At 36.5% G+C, this 21,360-nt stretch overlaps 1 protein-coding gene across 11 annotated transcripts in view; it reads left to right on the top strand.

The window, feature by feature from the left end:
• Rbcn-3B (WD repeat-containing protein Rbcn-3B) overlaps positions 1–21,360 on the top strand; it is a 142,689-nt gene that overhangs the window by 9,690 nt on the left and 111,639 nt on the right. For 9 of the 11 annotated variants that reach the window (XM_083143021.1, XM_083143019.1, XM_083143026.1 and 6 more), the window contains exons 4-8: positions 384–462; positions 1,238–1,406; positions 3,868–4,058; positions 5,135–5,280; positions 5,636–5,659. In XM_083143021.1, coding sequence (XP_082999147.1) covers positions 384–462; positions 1,238–1,406; positions 3,868–4,058; positions 5,135–5,280; positions 5,636–5,659 — 609 coding nt within the window. The remainder of the gene's footprint in view (positions 1–383; positions 463–1,237; positions 1,407–3,867; positions 4,059–5,134; positions 5,281–5,635; positions 5,660–21,360) is intronic. The other 2 variants (XM_083143025.1, XM_083143027.1) reach the window with 1 other exon arrangement.

Here is a 21,360-nt window from a genome sequence, read left to right as displayed (position 1 = left end):
TTATTCAGATACGTATGATTAGCTGAATATATGTCATGATTAATAAAATAAGACTCATATGCACACATTCAGGAGGTCACAGACTCAAATCCCATGGCTGACCATCCTGATTGAGGTTCTAGGCAAATGCTAGAATGGTACCTTGCAGTGTGTGGACACTTCTTTGGCACTTCTTCAATTTCCTTCTCACCTCATATTAATCAAATGCAACATAATTAGTTGAATCAACAATAACCAATCTTTTACATGCCCAATGAAGAAAATTAGATTTTATATCTCACCAAGAATATCAAGAAAATCTTTTGGCAACATCACAAAAAGTGATACATTGAATAGAATATAATCTTGTGTACTAATTTTTTTTTCATTCTTTAATTTCCCAGTGAAATGTGTACGTGGGATCTGGTTGATGGAAAATGCAGGGAACTTGTTAAGTTACCCTATGTACACACATACATGCAGGTAGGTGTATATTCAGAACTTATTGTAATCCAATGATTATGATTCAAAGGAAGACTGCCACTTTGTATTCCTTTGAACATTTCACTTCTAATTTTGCAACCACCAGAGCCAAACAATGATTCAAAATCATAGGAGGTAGCACCTTTTAAAAATACAATGTTAAAATTAATGAAAATGGTTTTTATTGAGTGTGAATTTACTATTTGTGGCAGATAAATGATTCAAACCTTGCAGAAATTATGCATTTAAACAGTTTTGAAATAACATGTGGAATTTCTATTTCCATATTTTATAGGGTAGTTCAGATTGTTTACTTAAACATACACTTTTGTGTGAAAACATGAGGTGGTGTTGATTATCAGACATTCTAAAATCAAATTTCTGAAAAATGTATAGATCAAAACAATCTCTGATGTAAAAGAGCAATTAGAAAATAAAGTCAAATATCCTCATATCCCAGTTAATCACAAGTTTCTATTATTGTGTGTGTGTGTGTGAGAGAGAGTGAGTGAGTGAATGAGTGTAAAAGAAATGAACGCCTAAGAAAAATATCTTGCAAGATATTGGTAACTTAGTTCATAAAGCAATAGCATAATATGTCAGAGACTTAAGTTTGAGTCCTGGTTGAGCCTGCATATTGTGCTGAAATTCATGCAAGTTATCAAAGTTTAGAGTATTGTGAGGTTGACTTGGAATTGCTTTTTGTCACATGTAATCGGCAAGTTTATTTGAAACCAAATTAATCATTAACGATTCTTTCTTTCCCCAATCGAAGGCTTATCACATGGCAGGAACAGACGACGTCCGTCTGTTCTGCAATGGCTACTATGCAGAGATCCTGGTGATGGATCCGTTCAGCCTGGAGATTATCTTCACCTTAGCATCACGCGTTAACCCTGACTGGATCAGTGCCCTGCATGTTCTGAGACCGGCAAAGAGGAAAGGTGAGTATTAGAAATTTCCTGTTAATGCAGGGGCATCCAAAGATGAGCTCTTACTCATCTGGACCTTACGGCTGGACCTTTGGTCGATGCCAGGCTATCTATTTTCAAATTTTATTCTCCTTTCGAAAAACTGTTATGCATTCCAAAGTCTGAAAAATTACAAATGCTTTGAATTCCTTGTAGAGCATTAACATCAATTTTCATGTGGTTTGATTTTGATTGGATATTATCAGTAATTTTGTCGCTATGTAAGTCTATTAAATTATTGATATCTGGACAACAGTGTATATCAGTAAAATCTGGTTGATATATTATGTACTAGCTGATTGCCCTTGTGTTCATTTATCCCAATCTTCTATTAGACAGGAAAATAATGAATTGTAACTATAGTGTAAAATTAACTTGGAGTTGAACTGAATTGGGAGTGTCACTATTCATCTTAGTGACCCCAAAAACTATTGATTCCACACTAATATCGGTCATTTTAGATTATTTTTACATGTCACCCCCCATTCCCACCCCAATCCCTAGAGGTGTCTTACCCCCACAGTATTTCTTTCCAGATTGTAAGTGATATGTGTTGAAATTGCTCGAGGATAGCAATTACGCATCTTCTGTGTAGGCAACCACTTCACCGTGCTGTGTTGCAGGAAGCATAACTTGCAGTATATGACACGAAAATGCCACACAACAGAATGCTATTTTATGTTCCCTTCCCATCCCCACCCCTAGAGGTGCCGGGGGTGTCTTACCCCCACAGTATTTCTTTCAAGATTGCAAGTGATACGTGTACCAAGTTTGGTTAAAATCGCCTCAAGGCATTGAAGAGTTATGCCGGAACAAACACACATACATACATTTTTATATATATATAGAAAATTAAGGTTGCCATATGCTCAATTTTTCTGGATTCTTTCCCCTGTTTTACCTGAGATTTTTTGAAAATTCCAAAAATATTTCATGTTATTCAGAGCTTTCAAAGGTTAGTTTTTTTTTAACATTCCTTCCCATAATGCAATTATATAACAACTTTTCTATTTGATCCAAAGGAAGTGGAGCAAATAGACGAGCAACTAGGCCTTAGAATCACTTTGAGATATGTTGCTATTGCAATGAATTCCATGTCTTATCTCTCAAGCAATGAGCAACTATTGGAAATGGTAGCATTTACAGTGAAATGTGCAATTGCTACTGAGCATCAGGAGGAAAACAAAGTACATCTTGTCAGCTAGTAACATTTCCACCAATTTAAATGTCTTGGCTAAGTTTCAACAGTGTTGTGTGCATTTTAAAGTGTAATATATAGTACAAAACTTATCAATTTATACTGTGATGTTGAAAAGGCATGCCTGTATTTTAAAAATGTATCAAATGTTGAAATTTGGTTTTGTCAGTGAGTTGAATGTTGAATTGTTATTCTCATTCAGAATGTGAAGGAGAACAGATGAATGTTGGAAAAGTAAACAACTCATTATGAATGTATCAAGTGTATTTGCATAAGTTATTTCTTGTGTGTTCATATAAGATTGGATTTGATTGCTATTGGTGGTGGTTAAAAACTTTTCTTCATTTATTGAAATGACTTGCAAATATTCAAATACTGCATTGTTCCACATTTTACCACAGTGCGTATCTCATGACCAATGATATAGAAATAATGATTTCTTCATCCTTTAACGCAAATACTGGAGATTAATGTCAGGAACCAATGGCTCCTAATACTTGATTCTACCTAATAGTTGCATAAAATGAATTTGTCTGTATGAAGTATATTGTAAATTTGCAATTTTTGTGTACATTTTACAAAGACGTGCATGTTTGTGTATCACCTGCATTGATTATAAATTTTTGTTACACTTTGCCATTTGACACACAAGCTCATTCTCTTTTATGGATGTAGGAAATTTGTAGTGACAAAAGAAGTAAGTAAGTATGATGCACTTGTGTGTCACTGGCAGTGAACATATTGAATCTTGTTAAGTTCATTGTATTTGTAGAGAAAGATGGCACAACAAATTCATAAAAATGCAAAAACAAAATTTATATTGTAGAATGAACACAAATTGAATTTTCTTTTTCATTCGTCACAAGACAATTATGAAAATTCCTGTTAGTCTTCTAAATTGAGTAGGGATGGATCTGCATGAAAGTTTTGCATATATTGATACTAAATAATTGACACACTACCAATCCAAAATAAAGTTGTAAATGTTCGTCAAAGAGCAATAATTAACCTCTTTAATTAATGTGTGTATCCAGATGACTGCAGAGGTTATGCCTTTGGAAAATAAATTGCATAATTAGTATGTATATATGTGTGTGTGTGTGTGACTATATACGAATATTAATTTACTGATTAATCTATCACATCTCTAAAATTTAGTGGCAAATAAGACATGATATTTACAGTGAGTGTTGTTGTTGATGTTGTTGTTATTATTATTATTTCTTCTTCTTGCAGATGATGTGGTTCTGGCTCTCACTACCACAGGGACAGTGAAGGTGTGGACGTTGACAGGCCAAGAGACTAAGGCTTCGGAGCCCATTTATGAGAATGAGAGCAAGCAGATAAGATGCCTCAATGCTCTCACCATGAATTGCTGTGCGTACAACCAGCGCACAGTCCTCATTGTGTGTTCTAAATATTGGCAGGTAAATAAGTCTTAAGAAAATGTCATAGTACTAAGAATGAGAGTTGCCTGGGAGTGTTGATGCAGTTGTAATCAATGGCGGGTCACTGCGGTCTGTCAATTTGTGTATGGGACAGTTAGGGGAAAGTTATCGTTCGATTGAAGAAATGTGTTGAAATTCCTACAACTTGCATCCTCACCTGGAAAGCATTGCCACTACCTAGCCTGTCTCCCAAAAAGAAACATCAATTATATGAATTTAGGGTGCATTTTAATGACTTCAGGGTCTTAGGTTCAATTCCTGGCCAAAAGATAAACATTTAAATTTGTTCTGTTAACCCATTTTATCAATTCATATACAGTGGTGTAAAGGCTTTGTAGAACTAGAGATGTATGAAATACACTTAGTAAATATGCAAGATTATGTGTCATAAAATTTAATTTCCAGATCAGAGTGCTGCTATTCCTATTGAAATAACTCCCCAACTGTCCCCATAGTGCTAGGCCAGCACTAAAATTTTGTGGCTCGAAACGACGATAGAATCTTGGAGTGATCACACCAAGGGGGAGAGTGGTAACCATTCTGCTACTTGAAAGCCATCATCATTATTTAGGCAACATTATTGGCATCAGTAAATTCTATATCTGTGTTATCTTCTAGTTTACGGTTGATAGAAGTATATGAACACATTTTTTGATGTAATATTTTTGGAGAACATTTGCTCATAAATGTCTGATGAACATGTTGATGTTTCAAAAGAATGTTTAAATGCTAGGAACAACCATGAAGTACAAGATGAACTCTACAATGCAAGCAAAATGTACATACAAGTAGAATTATATCTGTACTTGTTAGTATCGGGAAAATTTAAAACAGTTCATCTGTAGTGTACATAACCATGGAAAGTAAGTACCATTTTTAGATTTTTAGTTTAGTGTCTGTGTTTCTTTGTGGTTATCAAGTATGCAGAACATCCTAAGTTGACACCCTTAACCCATACCTTTAACATTTTTGTTTGTTCGTTATCATTTAATTCTTCTTTCTAGTTTGAAAAAATAATGTTTCAGAGATTCCAATTGTTTTCCAAACTGTTGTAGATTTACGATGCAGGCGACTTCTCAGTGTTGAGTTCTGTGATTTCTCCAAGAGGCGAACGGTGGCTGGGTGGAGACTTCCTCACAGCAGATAGGGTCGTCATCTGGAGTGACGAAGGAAAAGGCTACGTGTATAAACTGCCAGCCAAGTAAGTGCGGAGTATTCATCCACCTGCTTCATCTCTTGTAATGCTAGGTGTGCACTTTTATTTTCACGTTTTATCCATTTGGTTTAATTATTACAAGTTGAAACCAGTCTTAGATGCTTGAGTTGAGTTTTATTTTAAACACAGCAATAGTAATGTTTAGAGGAAACTTTTTTGAGTAGTGCACATCACCTAGAATTATTGGTCACTTTATATTCACAAAATAGCAAAGTTTATACAAGTAGATTTTTCTTTGAAAGTAAACATTTTTTTGTGTATTGATTTCTGTGATTGTTCAGATATGATTGACTAATTTCTTTTTGCCTTTTTTTCTTTTTCCCCCTCTGTGAAATGATAGTAAGCTGAAAGGGAAGGCCATTAGGTTGGTAGGACAAATTTTCCAATTTTGAGCTTGTTGTAATTGCTGATGCTTAGCTCCTCTCCGGAGCCCTTATGCATTATCAGCTCTGCAATAAGAATGGACATTGTTGCAAATTGCAAATTTGTATGTTGTGTGATGTAACAGTTGAGATTTCAAGTAGATTAACATTTTAATTCTCACTTATTTTTTCATAAAAAATGTAGGGATGGGACCGATTGCATTTATTTGTGAAGTCTAGTAATTTCAAACGTCGGCCATAACCTGCCACTGTTGATAGGAATTGCACAATTCTGTCATGTTGGAAATGCTCTTATATCAAAAAAACTGTTAAGAATCGTTTATGACAGCTTATTATCAAGACAATTTATCAAACACAATATTTTATCTATTTTGAAAGTGAATAAACAGAGTTTTATTTTTTAAAATTTGCAAAATATTTATTCATGAATTAATAACAAAACAGACTTTTCTATTCCATATGCAGATTCTTCTTGTAGGCAGCCAGCACATGCATGGATAAAGGGAAAGTGTTATTCAAGTTTTGCACCAAATATGTGTGCATCAGTATCCATATATTTTTATCTTCACTTTATATTTTAAATTTTTATATCGGTCCATCCCTATAAAAGGAAACTTTCTGCCTTTTCTATGTAAATGGTACGTGGGAATTGTATTTTCAAGTTCTTATCTTCCTTCTAATATCCTATTGTAGATTTGAAGATTTGGTCTTAAAATCTATGTTTGCATGGTTTTTCAACTGCCTCCCTCTCAGTTTTTTTTAGTGGTGTGGAAAAGTAGTTTTTGTGTAGTTTTTATGCCAGTAACAGTGCACCATATAATTGTTTGCCATTTGTGTAATAATTGTTTGCCTTCTTAAGAATGCTGTACCTTCTTGATGGAAATTTCAGTGGAGAGATTTCAAAGCAAAAGTGATCATGTTCCCTTTCTCTATGCATTATGTGTTTTAGTGTGAAGGGTCATTTTTGTGACATTCTCTAAACAAACACAGAAGGACCATTTTTGCCGTGTGCTCTTAAATTATTCGAGTGTGGTGTTAAATATTGTCCTCTCAATGCATGCTTCCTTTTTTTAAACATGCTAAAGGAAATCATTACTCCCTGATGGCGTAGTGGTAACGTCATTGCCTTGTAATCAAAGGGTCCCGAGTTTGATACCCGGAGGAGGCTCATGGTAGCTCGGATTCCACTTTAAACTGTAGGTCTAGTCCCAATTAGCCTATCTGTTCAAAACGGTGAACTTAAAACAAACTCAACTCAGTTAAAGAAAATCAAATGATACATTAAGAAAGTCCATGTATTATTAAATGTAATTATAGCTTAAATGAGGATACTTACCATGGAACAATACAATAAAGTTACTGTTTAATATACACAAGCAATTATGATAATGAGGTTCAGCTAACAGGTAAACTTTGTAATTAGTAAAGACTGGCATGGACAACCCAATCTCAAATGAAGCTCAGAAAAGTGCTTCTTCTAATTCCTCTTGATTGATTGCATTGATTTATTTTACTTTGTCACTTTTGGCTAATTGCAAAGATGAGGATGAATTTTTGACAATGTTAATTGATGAAGGTACAATCGAACACACACAAGTCCCATAGAGGATTTTAGTGGCCATGGTACCGGATCAAGAAAGTGTGGGGCGTTACCCCCACACCCCCTATATGCCTTCATGGCATGGTGCTATGCACAGGGGAGCACTTTACCTTTACCTTTTTTTATGGGTCCAGATGCCAGAGCCTCGTTAGTATGCAAAATGCAGTTCAGTGTGTTCTGCGTGGAAATGAGGTTGACTTTAGGTGTCTTGAGAAAGTGTTGGAACCTTGTATCTAATGTTATTTTCCATTTTGTTATGTTGTTACTGTGTTTTTATTAAGTGTGAGACGAATAATTTTGCAATTAGCTAAAGATGCATGGAAACTTTGGTAGAGAAGCAAAAATAGAACTTAGGGTAAAATTTACACCTCATCTCACTTCTACTTTAATATACGGGGTGAGTCACCTAAAATTACCACCGGAAATATTTTGTGAACAAAAAGAAATATTGAAAAACTGTTTTCGTAGATATGTAGGTATGAGAGGGGCTCATGAAATTGGTGGACACAATACGTTCAACGAAGTAAGGAAGTACGATTTTCAACACAAACTTGTTTTTTTTAATGGAAACCCCATTTTATTTTTAACTCATTTAAAAGTACACAAAAAATTCATTAAGAATGGCATTTGTTACATTGTAATACGTCAAGTAGTTCTCAAGTAATCGTAACGTGAAGTTGAGCGTGAAGGCATATCCCCATTATGCCTGTCGGCAGAGCTGAGCGTAAATGCCGTCGTTCATACAGCCCACCCGCTTGTGCTGCATTTTCCCTACACTCGCCATAGATAAGTATCATCTCGGCCTTTTTCAGATTTTCAAAATACTATTATCACAGCAACAGTTGTGACGTCAGTACATTATCACAAATGTCTGGTTAATCAGTGTACATTGTTACACCCTTGTTTTATTTGATAAATTTGGTAAATCAAAAAGGAAAGAAAAAATGTATAAGGTGCAAAGTTTAATAGTTGAAAACTAAAAGATTTGTCATGACCAAATGAGAAGAGTTGATTGTTCTGATATACTAAAAATTATGACGTAGATGAATGCCAATTAAAAATTAGAAAGATGTTAATGTACTAACATTTATGTATGTAACTGATGGCAGAATGTTTAAAATTTATACTTTTTAATTATCAAATATTTCTTAACTCAGAAAGATGTATCAGAACCTTTTAGATAATTTGCCAAATCTTACTTATGTACAAACTACACATTTTATTGTAACCTGCAGTTGTTGGAATCTAACAACTTTCCTAAGCACAACACATAGTATGCAGAAGAGTAACATGTTTGTTACAATACACGAATGGCGTCAAATGGGGGATATGTTTGTTATGACACACGTGAGAATGAGCTAAAAACAAAATGGGGTTTCCATAAAAAAAAAACAACAACTAAGTTTGTGTTCCACTAAAGATCCCTTCAAGTGGGTTCACTTGGTGACACATTTCATGAGAGTACACTAGATTTAGAATTATTATAATGGTCTTCACACCTGGAGTTAGTTCATTCAAGGTGCCACATTTATGCATCATTCATTGACTACCCATGGAGTGTGAGTGGCTTGACGAATGCTCCACAAACATGCCACTTAGTAGAGCCACCATCCAGTGTCATGCAGTGTATCATACTATAAAATCTAGTGTATACTCTTGAAACTTGGCACAGATGAGCCAAGAATGCAACTGTCAGAGGCACTTGGTGTGAGGTGATCCTACTCAGAATTTTATTTTTATTTTCCTCAAATGTACCCTTTTTGCCTGATTTTTGGCAGGCAGTGCTTGTATGAAATCTGACTACTCTGGAATTTATGCATTTTTCATTAATATTGCACCAGCATTGTGTAACAAAAGTATCCTACATGATCAATGACTGTTATTTTGACAAATAAAAAGGCTGAACCTCATGCCAAGTGTTATTGACATTATAAATAGTAAAAAAAACTAATGTCCAGACATATACTTTCAAGTTAGACCTGAATTTTCAAACCTACTTGGGTTTTTCGTTAGGAGTAAGAAAGGAATAAGTGTTACATATAAGTGACATGTAGGGGAAAACAGCTATGACCTCCTGATACCATAGGGTTTTTAATGTTGTAACCAACTTTTTAACCGCACACCAATTTTAACCCATATATAATGCTTATGCCTCAAGACATGCTTATTTTCTTTTTTATGGAAACACGAAATGGGAAATAACACATTGTAATGTTCATTTTTTATCTTTTTGAAAGGTGTGACGAGTATTTTCCTACCACGTTTGTCACAAAATGATACAAAATGAACTGAAATGTGACTTAAACACGAACTTTGAGTTAGGAAAAACCACCAAAAATTGACTCAATCTGCTGTAAAAACTTGAGAAGCAAGGATTGACTTTTTTTTACACAGGAATGAACTTAATATTGTGATAACTACATAAATACGCCACTGAAAAGGAAATGTTTTTTTGTGTCTTTTTTTGGTTCAGTAAGATGCTTGCATATTTCGTTTTTGACATAAACTTGAAATGTGAAATAACACATTGTAAAGTTAATTTTCATGTTTCTGAAACATGTGAGGTTCATTTTCCTACCATGTTTTGTCACGAAATGATGCGAAATGAACTGCAAAATGCGAAATAAACTTAAACGCAAAATTTAGTTGTTTTTTTACCAACATGGCCCCATCTGAGGCTTGCACTATCCTGTGAGTTATGCAAATCACAGAAAATATATTAATTCTGCTGTAAATATTTGAGAAGCAAAAATGAACTCCTTTACACAGGAATAAACTTAGCACTCTGATTTACCATTTTAATGATACCACATTTGATCCCGAAATATGCTATTTTTGTACCGAAATCTTGATATTTTATTGACCATAAATATGTGGCTCTATCAATAAGTATAGTTTTATGTGAAATTTAGGATTATATTTGCCATTTTAACACTGAAATGCTCTTTTATGTACCACTTTTGATCCTAACATGTATCCAGTTTTTGTACTGAAATGTTTATCTTTTAGTCACCATAAATATGTGTCCCTATGCCTTTCGTGCCCTTCATGAAGAACCCAGGTCAGTTTGTAAATTCAGATCTAGATTGAAGGTAGAGTCATGGACACTTGTGGGCTTCAAAAAACCCATTTATTTCCAAAATATTCTTTGCAGCCCATTCCATTTCAGGAAACCCAATGTAAGTTCATGGCAAAAATGGTTCTTCAAAATGTGTTTCATTGTGTACTGTAATGGCATTGCTAATATTGAAGATGAGTTACTGGAGTCATTGGTGTAATGCAACCATAATCAATGTACTTGAGCACAACTTAAATTAACATTTAAATAATCTGCATGTGGTGCCTGTATCAAATTGTATGTTGGTAATGCATAACAGAATTGTACAGGCATATTTTGTGCACCAATGTATATTCTGTATGCACAGTAATGTTGGTATTTGTGAAGCAGTACTTGTGGTGAATGCATATGCTTTTGCTGGGGATGACCAAGAAATCCGATATCTGGACACAAGAAAATCCATTTTATTCCTCAGATTAACGACACACCCTACATCATAAGCTTTTGATTCATATATTCACACCCAATGGAGTTATAATAAGCAGCAGTTGTATAAGTTTTACTATGTATATTTGTTTGTATGTGTGCATGTGTACATATGGGATATATAATGTTGCAAACTTAAAAACATTGGACAAACCAAGCATTCTGGATAAGAGTGAGTTTCAGAACATTTCCGATATGTTAGAAAAAGATGGGGAAGAAATTCTGTTTTTGCTAGTGCTAATAATATATGATATGATTGATTTATTTATTTTATTTTATTTTGTGTCTGTGCCACTTTAGGCTAATTGGAAAGATGAGGATGAATAATGATAAGATGGAATAGATGAAGAGACAATTGCAAACACATATGGACAGTACACAAGTCCCATATAGGATTATACTGACCATGGGATCCAGAGGCCAGAGTCTCATTAGTCTGCAACAATGCAGTCCAGGATTGAATGTCTTGACAGGGTGTCTGTAGTTCAAGAAAGACAAGAAAAGGTCAAGCGTTTTTGCTATTTTTGACAGTGCAGTGAATTTACATTGCTATATACCTTTACTGGTAGTTGCTAAAATTGAATATTTGGAAATCTAACATTGCATTGATTTGTGGTTAAGATTTATGCACTTCGTTTCGTGAATTACATTCTTGTATGCATGAAGTTTTGTAAAAATATTAAATGAAGTAATGTGGCCATTCCTCATCCAGGATGAAGTCTGAAGCATTAATTTTTACATGCTTTAATAATTAAAGCAAGTCTAAATATCATGTTAAAATACAGCTTCAGTTTTCATCTTAACCAGCCTTGTGGGGTAAGTTTTTCATGGGATAAAAATATATATTTTCTTAATTTTGGAACTATACCTATGTAGGGGGCGATTAAATAAATATTAAGAAAAAGGAGAGAAATGGTCAAGAAATGGAATGAAAGATTAAGAATAAGTCATGAAAAAGTAAAGAATTTTGCATTTGTTATTTTAGTAGACACCCTGCTTGAGAGAGATATATGCATTGTAGCAGAAGGTGTACTCTAATGAGTAAGGTTAACCAGAGGCTATATGGCGTACACCATTGTATACCCTCAATTACAGCCCTGATCCTGGGCTATGTAATGATATTGGAAAGAATCAGTGTGAATTTATCATCACCAATACTTTTTTTGTGCTAATGAAAATTTCTAATGCCACATCTAAGGTTCCCACTGACTTAAGACAGCTTGGAAATGCCAGAGAAATTTGTTTAGGAGTGGAAAGGAGTCCTGGAAAAGCCAAGTAATTTTGTAAAAAATGTTCCAAGAATGGAAATGCCAGGGCAATTAAATGCTTTATTTTTTTACTTGCCAGTATTGGAAACTGAATCACTTTTAACTTTTTTACCAACTGGTCTCTTTTTTTTTTCAGGAATATTTCATATTAAAAAAATGAGTCTGAACCCTACATTATAGTGCATTTAATTTTTAATCCAATTTACATCTAACTGGCAGTAGTAATTTAACCTTGACTAACTTTTGGTTTTGTTACAGGTTGTAGTGATTGTATGTATATCATTAGAAATGTTGCTTCTGCATTGCTTTATATAAGTAGAAAGGAATAATTGGGTTAGGCAGTAGACTGCAAGGAAAAAGTGGAGCGTGATATGCACAGGGTGTTTCAAATATTGTGATGGATAATTTCAGGAGTGATAATGCACAAGTTATATCTGCAAGTTAGGTGTGTGTGTATTCACATAATCAAGTCCTGGTGTGGGAATTGGTGTGCGTCCCTGCATTGATTTCATTGACTCATCATCTATCATCATTGTTGCAATTAGCCTAAAGAGGCAGAAAAGCAACATAAAATAGGAAAAATACAGATTCACTATCAAAATAGCTGTGTGTTTATATATATATCATCCACACCCGCGGCCCACCTGAAGGCCTAACAGCTCGTACCACCGCCATGTTAATACCCGACAATCCCCACACCCCCACCTTCTATCTATTGCCCAAAATCCACAAACCTGGCAACCCTGGCAGACCCATTGTGTCCAGCTATAACTCACCTACAGAACGAATCTCAGCCTTTGTTGACTCCCATCTCCAGCCTCTTGTGAAAGCTCTGCCCTCCTACCTCCGTGACACCAACCACTTCCTCCAGAAAATCAGCACCCTCCCACCATTGCCCCCAAATACCATCCTTGCCACCATTGATGTCACTTCCCTCTACACCAACATACCTCACTCCCATGGCCTCCGCTCCATAGAATTCTATCTCAATAGCAGACCCAAACCTCACAACCCCAGCACCAACTTCCTGACCCACCTAGCCCACCTTGTCCTCACTTGTAACAACTTCACCTTTGAAAACCAAAATTTCCTACAGATCCGAGGTACAGCCATGGGTACCAGAATGGCCCCATCCTATGCAAACCTCTTCATGGGCCAACTTGAGCAAGAGTTTTTGGCTACCCAACCCCTCCAACCCCTCCTCTGGCTCCGCTTCATCGACGACATCTTCATGCTCTGGACACATGGAGAACCATCCTTGTCAGCCTTCCTGGACCAACTTAACCACTTCCGTTCCCTAAAATTCACCTGGACACACTCCCCCAACCAGATCACCTTCCTGGATGTGGACGTGCACATCGAGGGAGGACACCTGACTACCTCCATCCACATAAAACCCACCAACCACATGCAATACCTACACTTCTCCAGCTCCCACCCGTTCCACACCAAAAAAGCAATTTCATTCTCTCTGGCCCTCAGGGGACAGCACCTGAACACTTCACCCACCTCCCGCCAGAATTATAACCTCCGCCTACACCAGGCCCTGGTTAACCGTGGATATCCCTCCATCCTGGTCACCAAGCAAATATCACGAGCTGCCTCACATACCACTACCACCAAGAAACCTGCTGCCACCAACCCACCTGCACTCATCACCCAATATCATCCCCACCTCAACAAAATCAGGCACACACTGCACTCTCTTCTCCCAATCCTCCACAGTGATCCCGAAACCAAAAACATATTTCCCGACAAACCCAGGGTGGTTTTCAAACACCCCCCTAACCTCCAAAACATCCTGGTCCACAACACTCCTTCACCACACATCCAACACCCCCCTGCCCATAAATGCAACCGACCCAGGTGCAAGACCTGTCCCATCCTCATCACTTCTCACACCCTCCAGGTGCACACGGCCACTGGCAAATTTACCCTCCATCCCAAAGGGACCTGCCATGCCTCAAACCTTATCTACATCCTCACCTGCAACATCTGTGGTGATTTTTACCTGGGGGAAACATCAACGGCCCTCAACCTCCGCATCAATAACCACCGCTCCTCCACCCACAACCTGGACTTCACTGTCGCCGTCCACACCAACTACCACAACATCAGTTTCAACGACTGCTTCCGGGTAGCGATCATCCACCTCCTACCCCAACCAGCCAACACCTCTGTTCGCAAAAGATGGGAGAGGGCCTATATATCGGCCATGAGTGCAACCACTCCACCTGGCCTGAACAAGGCCACCCAGTAATGCCCAACCCTCACCCACCCTCCCGCCCTCCCTCCCAACTCATCCTACACACTCACAGTTTACGACGAGCCTGGTGACGAAACAGTGTTTTTTCGTTCTACGCACCGCTTCTTCTTCAATGGGGACCTGGCAACTCTGCAGGACCCCAACTTCCGGTTCCGTCTTATATATATATATATATATATATATATATATATATATATATATATATATATATATAAAATTCAACACAGTGTATCCAACTATGATGAACCCAAAAGTTGGCTCAGTTGCTCACTTGGCTAGAGTGACACAAAATGGAAAGGTTACAGTTTCAAATAAATCTACAATTGTCATTCATTCATATCCTGGACATGTCCATCCTGCAACACCCTATGCATAGTTTGACAGCAGCTTTTTTGAGGCTTGTAAATTTTCAGTAGTTCACTGAAGCTTGTTTTTTTCATAGTTTTTTTTTTAGTTTTAATTTTATGTAAATAAAATATATTTGCTAATTTTTACTTTTAACTAGGGCTGAGCAGATACCAGTGTTAATGTATCAGGAAATATTGTTTGAAATTTATTCACCAAAACCAACCGATACTTTTCTGCAATTTGGATATTTTGCCAGGTTTGCAAAAATGCCATACAACACTTTCGCAGTCTAATTATCCTGAAAATTGTGCAAAATTCAAAATTTTAATTTATTTTTCACCAGTAGTGTGGGAAAAAGTGGATTTTGTGATTAAATGATAGCTGTTTTAGTATTTCAATGTAATTTTTATTATTTTAAATTTAAACTTTAGGGTACATATATTTACAGTGGAATACTGTTAAAAATATTAATATAACATTGAATTTTAAAAATATTAATATTTTTAACAACATTTTATTCTTACAATTTTAAACTATCAATATTGATAAAGAGTTTCGAAGTATTGATTGAAAGTGGTATCAGCTAAGCCCTACTTTTAACAATTGTAAAATTCATGGAAATTATATTTTTTTTTATTTGAATCATTACATCATATATTTTATTCACTGTGCAATATGTTAAACAGCACATTCTTCTATCTTGTTACAAGTAATGGTATTTCATTAGCCTTTTGTTTGCATCATTATACCCAGTGACCTTGAAAGAAAAACAGTACAATGAAGTACATATCGTTGTGATTGTTTCTTGTGATAAGAAAGAATATGATATTTAAGATGTTAAATAATGAACAAAAACAATTTTACAGCTCAAGGCATAAAACAGTATATATCACATTACACCATAGTTACATATCTGTATTGATAGTTTTATTAAGTTTGAAAGTGTATATATTTCATTGGATAAATTTGTCAGTTAATAATGCCTAATAGATTTACAGAGAAATTTTCTCAACTTTTACCATCTTGTAAACATATAAATAGCTTAGAACTTGCACCCACATAATCATTAAAATATCTCTTTACACCAGTCAACCATACATACCATACAATCTACCAAAATTTACCGAACCAGCTCGATAATATTACTGTTGTTATTACTGCATATATAATCTATTACCGAGTACCGATTAATCTGTCCCATCTGTAATAGTAGTGAGGATGATATGGTCATCAGGGGAAATGAATGATACCATTGTAAAATACATTTAAAACAGAATTGTACTCTGGAAAAAAAAAAACGCCAAGATTCTAGAAAACAGAGAAAGTACATGAATACATGTAGAATTCATGTGGGAACTTTGTAAATGGTTCAGTCTTCTGTGAAAGGTATGAAGTATAGAAAATAAACAATTATGCCATTTTGTAATGTTTATTATATATGAAGCAAATATATATTATGTGGGCAGACATTTCAAGTTGCTAATGAATACTAATGATCATTGCTAGTGCCTTAATATATTTTGTCAGTTTCTACCACATTAGAATTTTGTGAGATTTATCAATAACAGAAATTTTTTAGTGAATTTTGGTTATAATTTGAAAATTATCATGATACTAAATCTAAAAGCTACAAAATTAAATACTTACTTGTTACTTATTATCATTTGTTTTTGCATTCCTTGTCAAAGTAGCAAGATTGTGTTGTGTTCTAAGGTAAGGAATGTTATCGTTCTTTCATTTTGGTTCTACCACCAAGAAGTGATAACCAAAATTTCTCCTCTGAAGGTTCTAGAATCAAGTCCCAGCCAGAACAGGCTCTTTTATCAAATCATTGGTTATCTTCTTTTATCAAATCACTGTCGCGTTCTGTTTTGATGCTCCTGTCTACAGTGTGATAACCTGTGCAGGGAATATACTCTTGTTAAGAGGGAATGACTTCGTATTGAACAACTTCAATCTTTTTTTTTTTCAGAACTATGAAAAACTTCTATAATTAGTATGTGTAAATTATAGCCCAGTCAATGAAGGACAAAAAAGGGCTAATGTTGGTAATAATTCCGTAAAAGCTGAATTTTGGTCAGTTGTTAGAACACTACTAGTAGTGGAAAATCCCAAAAGTCCCCGACCCTCCTCATGGTGCTCCCCCCCCCCCAGCTCCCCCCAAACATCAATTTCGCAGACTCAGTTATTGGCTTATATCTCCATAACCAATGGCCACAGACAGGTCATTCATTTTTAGTCATAATTCTCATTAGATGGGCTTCAAAAACAATTCTGTTCAATTTTTCAACGATGTTGGTAGTTTTGCCGTAATTTAAAAAATAATCTTTAAATAAGCAAATTTTTTCTAATACTTTCTAAAAGCTTTTGCCTTGTAACTTTTGAACAAATTAAATGACAAGAAATTGTTTCCAATAAAAGTTGTAGCCTAATTTATAAACTTTAAAACGATATAAGTTTTTATGTATTTTAATGAAAGATACACCATAAAATGCATCTCCAAATGGAAAACAGTACCAAACAAGTGTGTCATTATCACAGCCTGGCGGTTAAGTCTGGAATCATTGACTGCTTGATAAATGCAAAAGACTTGGAAGAATTAATTGTTATACCATTTAAAACACGTTCAGTGGATTAGCCAATCACCATCTCCGTGTTGACGGCCGCCATCTTGAAAAGAGTCTGCCATATTTTTTTGATTTGATATATCTCTGGGAACGGTGGCAACTGTCAACTTCCATTTTTTTTATAAATGCTCCAAGTAGTGTAAGCTTTGTAACAACAGAATTACGAGCATTAGAATTAACTTTGGCTGTTAAATATTTGCCATCAGATTGAAGGTTTTGGCTACCTTGTTCCATACCTTCAATTCGGGAATTAAACTGTTTAATCAGAAATATGCTTATGTACATCAGCATTAACATTGCTTTCATTTTCTAAAATAGTGACTCTAGACATAAGATCAACAATGTTAGAAGAGCAGTCATTATAATTTGATTTGATATTATCTAATCTTTGATCATAATCATTAAACTTGTTACTAACATCCTTTAGACGTTCATCACAATCAAGAACATGTTCTTTCATAATCCTTGTACATTTTCAAATTAAGATAGTTTGTCATCAACATTACGACATTTATTATCAAATACAGATTCAAGACATGTATTTGATTGTAAACACGCTGTACTAACCGCATCTATTTTGCCCTTAAATTCAGACATTAAAATATTGAGCCGATTGTTAACATGAGTAATATCATGATTAAGGGAGAATTCACACCGAAGAAACACGCAACACGCAACACGCAACATGCAACACAAAACACGTGTCGCTTGGAAGCCAACACTCAGTAATCAATGCAACCTTTCGAACCGAAGAAACACGGCAAGATGCACGTGTCGCATGTCGCTTACGTGCCTCTCGGACTGAGCCGTTTTCTCAATACTGTGCATCGTGTTGCTTCAGTTTCTTGTTCGCACATGCGCAGCGAATGCTTCATTCCAACGAGCTGTATTTAGACTCTAGAAGAGAGCCCAACCGGCATTATGTTTGATCCTCTAATTTGTTGATATAATAAAGTATCGATATGTACAATGTTTTAACAATGTTTTAAGATTTAAACACAACGTTCATTTTGCTTTATCAAGTTTTTTGATGCAGTTATCTATTGGCTGTAATTTGCCTTCAGCATCGTGAAAAGAGGCCGTGCTTTGGCCATTTACCTGACTGCTTTTATTTGAAAAAGTCAGCTTATGGAGGCACTTTAGTCCAAACTATATTAGTTAACATGGTAAAGTACTCTAGTGCATTGTTTTTCAACCATCGGGCCGCGACCCGATACCGTGCCCTCGTATCAACTATACTGAGCTGTGAAATGTTCTGCTGAAACTGGTTGACAACTATCATAATCCCAATATCATATTTGAGTTGTGAGTTTTCGTTTTTTAAGTCCATTTTATGCACAAAAAAGACTAACCAGAACTGGATCTGCCCAGTGCCTCCCCGGTTATCGAACCCGGGATCACTTAATTAGAAGGAGACGACGTTACCACTTAGTCTTCCATATTTTTATATTCGTCAACAAATATGCACACATAATCAAACTATTATTACTCTTATGATTATGCTAGAATTTATTTATCAATATTTAATTTCATAGGTACATGTTAATTCATGCATGAAATCTTCAATACTGTAAAGATTTATGACGAAAATTCTTCGGCTAAGGGCATTGACTTAAAAAGAATACCGTGACATGGTTTCAAGAAGGTTGAGAACCATTTCTCTAGTGTTTAGGTATTCGCTTTATTCAGGCTGAAAAGTCTAACGTATACAGTTTGATTTCAGTGCATATTATTTCTCAGTTTTCTCGTGCACAACATGCCTCTCCCAAGTTTCAATAACTTGCACAAATTTTACAACGCAGTTTACATGTAACAATGTCTCTTGTTACGTTATTTTCGGGTGACTAATAAACTGATTAATGCAATTATATCGGTACCATCATGCAAACTGAGCAAAGAAACCAAGTGTCGCTTGCCGCACGCATCTTGTCTCTTCGGTGTGATACACTCGTGTCGCATGTTGCGTGTTTCTTCGGTGTGAATTCTCCCTAACAGCTTCAAATTTAACATCAAGCTGTGAAGATAACTGTGTATGTGCACTAGATAATTCAGCTTGTTTTAAAGATATAACGTCAAGTTTAACCTGAATATTTTCATTAGACATATTTAATTCTGATCTAAGTTCCTGATTAGACTGTTCAAACTGAGACTTAAGTTCTTGGTTAGACTGTTCAAACTGAGTCCTAAGTTCTTGATTAGACTGCTTAAGTTCTCGGTTAGAACTTACAACAGCTAATTGTATGCTTCTAATCCTGTTTTGTATGTCATTTAAATTAGGATTTATGCTTACCAAATAAGCCGGCAATAGATAAGGATCATAACTGGGATCACATTTGTTACAACAGTATATTTCCTTCAAGGTAGAATAAATTGTCCAATGTGTAAGGGAAAGCTTCAAACATGATACATGATACCACAAATGATAATCAAAACATTGCTCATGCCTCAGGTCATTATCGAGTTTATCACAACAAGCCACTCCTTCAGTCTTACCTGACTGTACATCACAAATGTCACCATCTTGAGAATTACTACGAGGCGCTTCCAGAAAGTAAGTTTCCCTATTTTTTTAAAAAAAAAAACCAACACAGTTTCAGGAAACCATTTATTGGCAACAGGTACAGCAAAGGTTCAGCTATTTTTCAACATAGCAACCACCAGAATTGAGACACTTGTCGTATTGTGGTATCAACTTTTGGATCCCACTGTCGTAGAACTCTGCTGCCTGTGAATGGAACCAGCGTGTGACAGACGTCTTCAGCTCTTCGTTGTTGCCAAAATGCTCACCGGAGGACAGGAATTTCTTGAGGTGCAAGAAAACGTGAAAATCGCTGGGAGCCAGATCAGGACTGTAAGGTGGATGATCAAACAACTCCCAGCCAAATTCCATCAAAACAGCTGCTGTGCACCGAGCCGTATGTGGACGAGCATTGTCATGGAGGAGCACAACACCTGCAGTAAGCATGCCACGCCTCTTGTTTTGAATGGCACGTCACAATTTCCTTAGTGTTTCACAGTAATGGTCAGCGTTCACCGTTTCACCTCTGGGGAGGAAGTCAATGAGCAAAATGCCCTTCCTGTCCCAAAACACTGTGCACATCACTTTCTGTACCGACATCGTCTGTTTGAATTTCTTCTTGACCGGAGATCCACTATGCCGCCAATGCATTGACTGCTGCTTGGTTTCCGGGGTGAAGTGCGAAATCCACGTCTCATCGCCCGTGACGATCCTGTCGAGGAAATCATCGTCGTCATCATGGTACCTTTCAGGAATGTCAGTGCTGCTCCTGAACGTTTCATTTTGTGTTCGGGTGTCAGGTTTTTCGGCACCCACCTGGCACACAATTTTTTGAACAGCAGGTGCTGCGTGACAATCTCATGCAACACGGATCGCGATATCTGCGGAAAAAGGCTACTCAACTCCGTAATCGTGAAGCGACGGTTCTCTACGATGCGCTGCCACACCAGCTCAACCAGATCGAGGGACGGACGCCCACTGCGCTCTTCATCATGGACACTTTGACGACATTCCGAAAACTGCCGACACCAGCGACGCACCATCTGCTTACTCATAATGTTCGGCCCATAGACCTCACAGAGCTGACGATGAATGTCAATTGGCGCAATGCTTTGTGCATTCAGGAACTTTTATCACCGAACGAACCTCGCATGCGGCGGGAGAAGGAATACGAGCTTCCATTTCGGACCACTGCTGCCTCGCTACTGGCATGCGGCGGGAGAAGGAATACGAGCTTCCACTTCGGACCACTGCTGCCTCGCTACTGGCGCCGGGCGGGATCTGTCCGCCTGGCATATGATTGATACGTCTTAGCTCTGTTGCGCATGTGCAATTTACACGGCTCATTATGTTTACTTTCACGGGAAAAAAAATAGGGAAACTTACTTTCTGGATGCGCCTCGTACTATTTAAGTAGGTTCTTTCATATGCAACATTAGATTTTAGCCTATGTGAATGTCTAGGCTTCGTTTCTTTAGTTTTATCTGCCATGATAAATAATAATAATCTTA

The sequence above is a fragment of the Lepisma saccharinum genome, chromosome 21, assembly GCF_977018435.1.
Source record: "Lepisma saccharinum chromosome 21, izLepSacc3.1, whole genome shotgun sequence".
Classification (NCBI taxonomy): Eukaryota; Metazoa; Arthropoda; class Insecta; order Zygentoma; family Lepismatidae; genus Lepisma; species Lepisma saccharinum.
The sequence above is the reverse complement of the archived record's forward strand: the minus strand, read 5'-3'. Positions and strand labels throughout refer to the sequence as shown.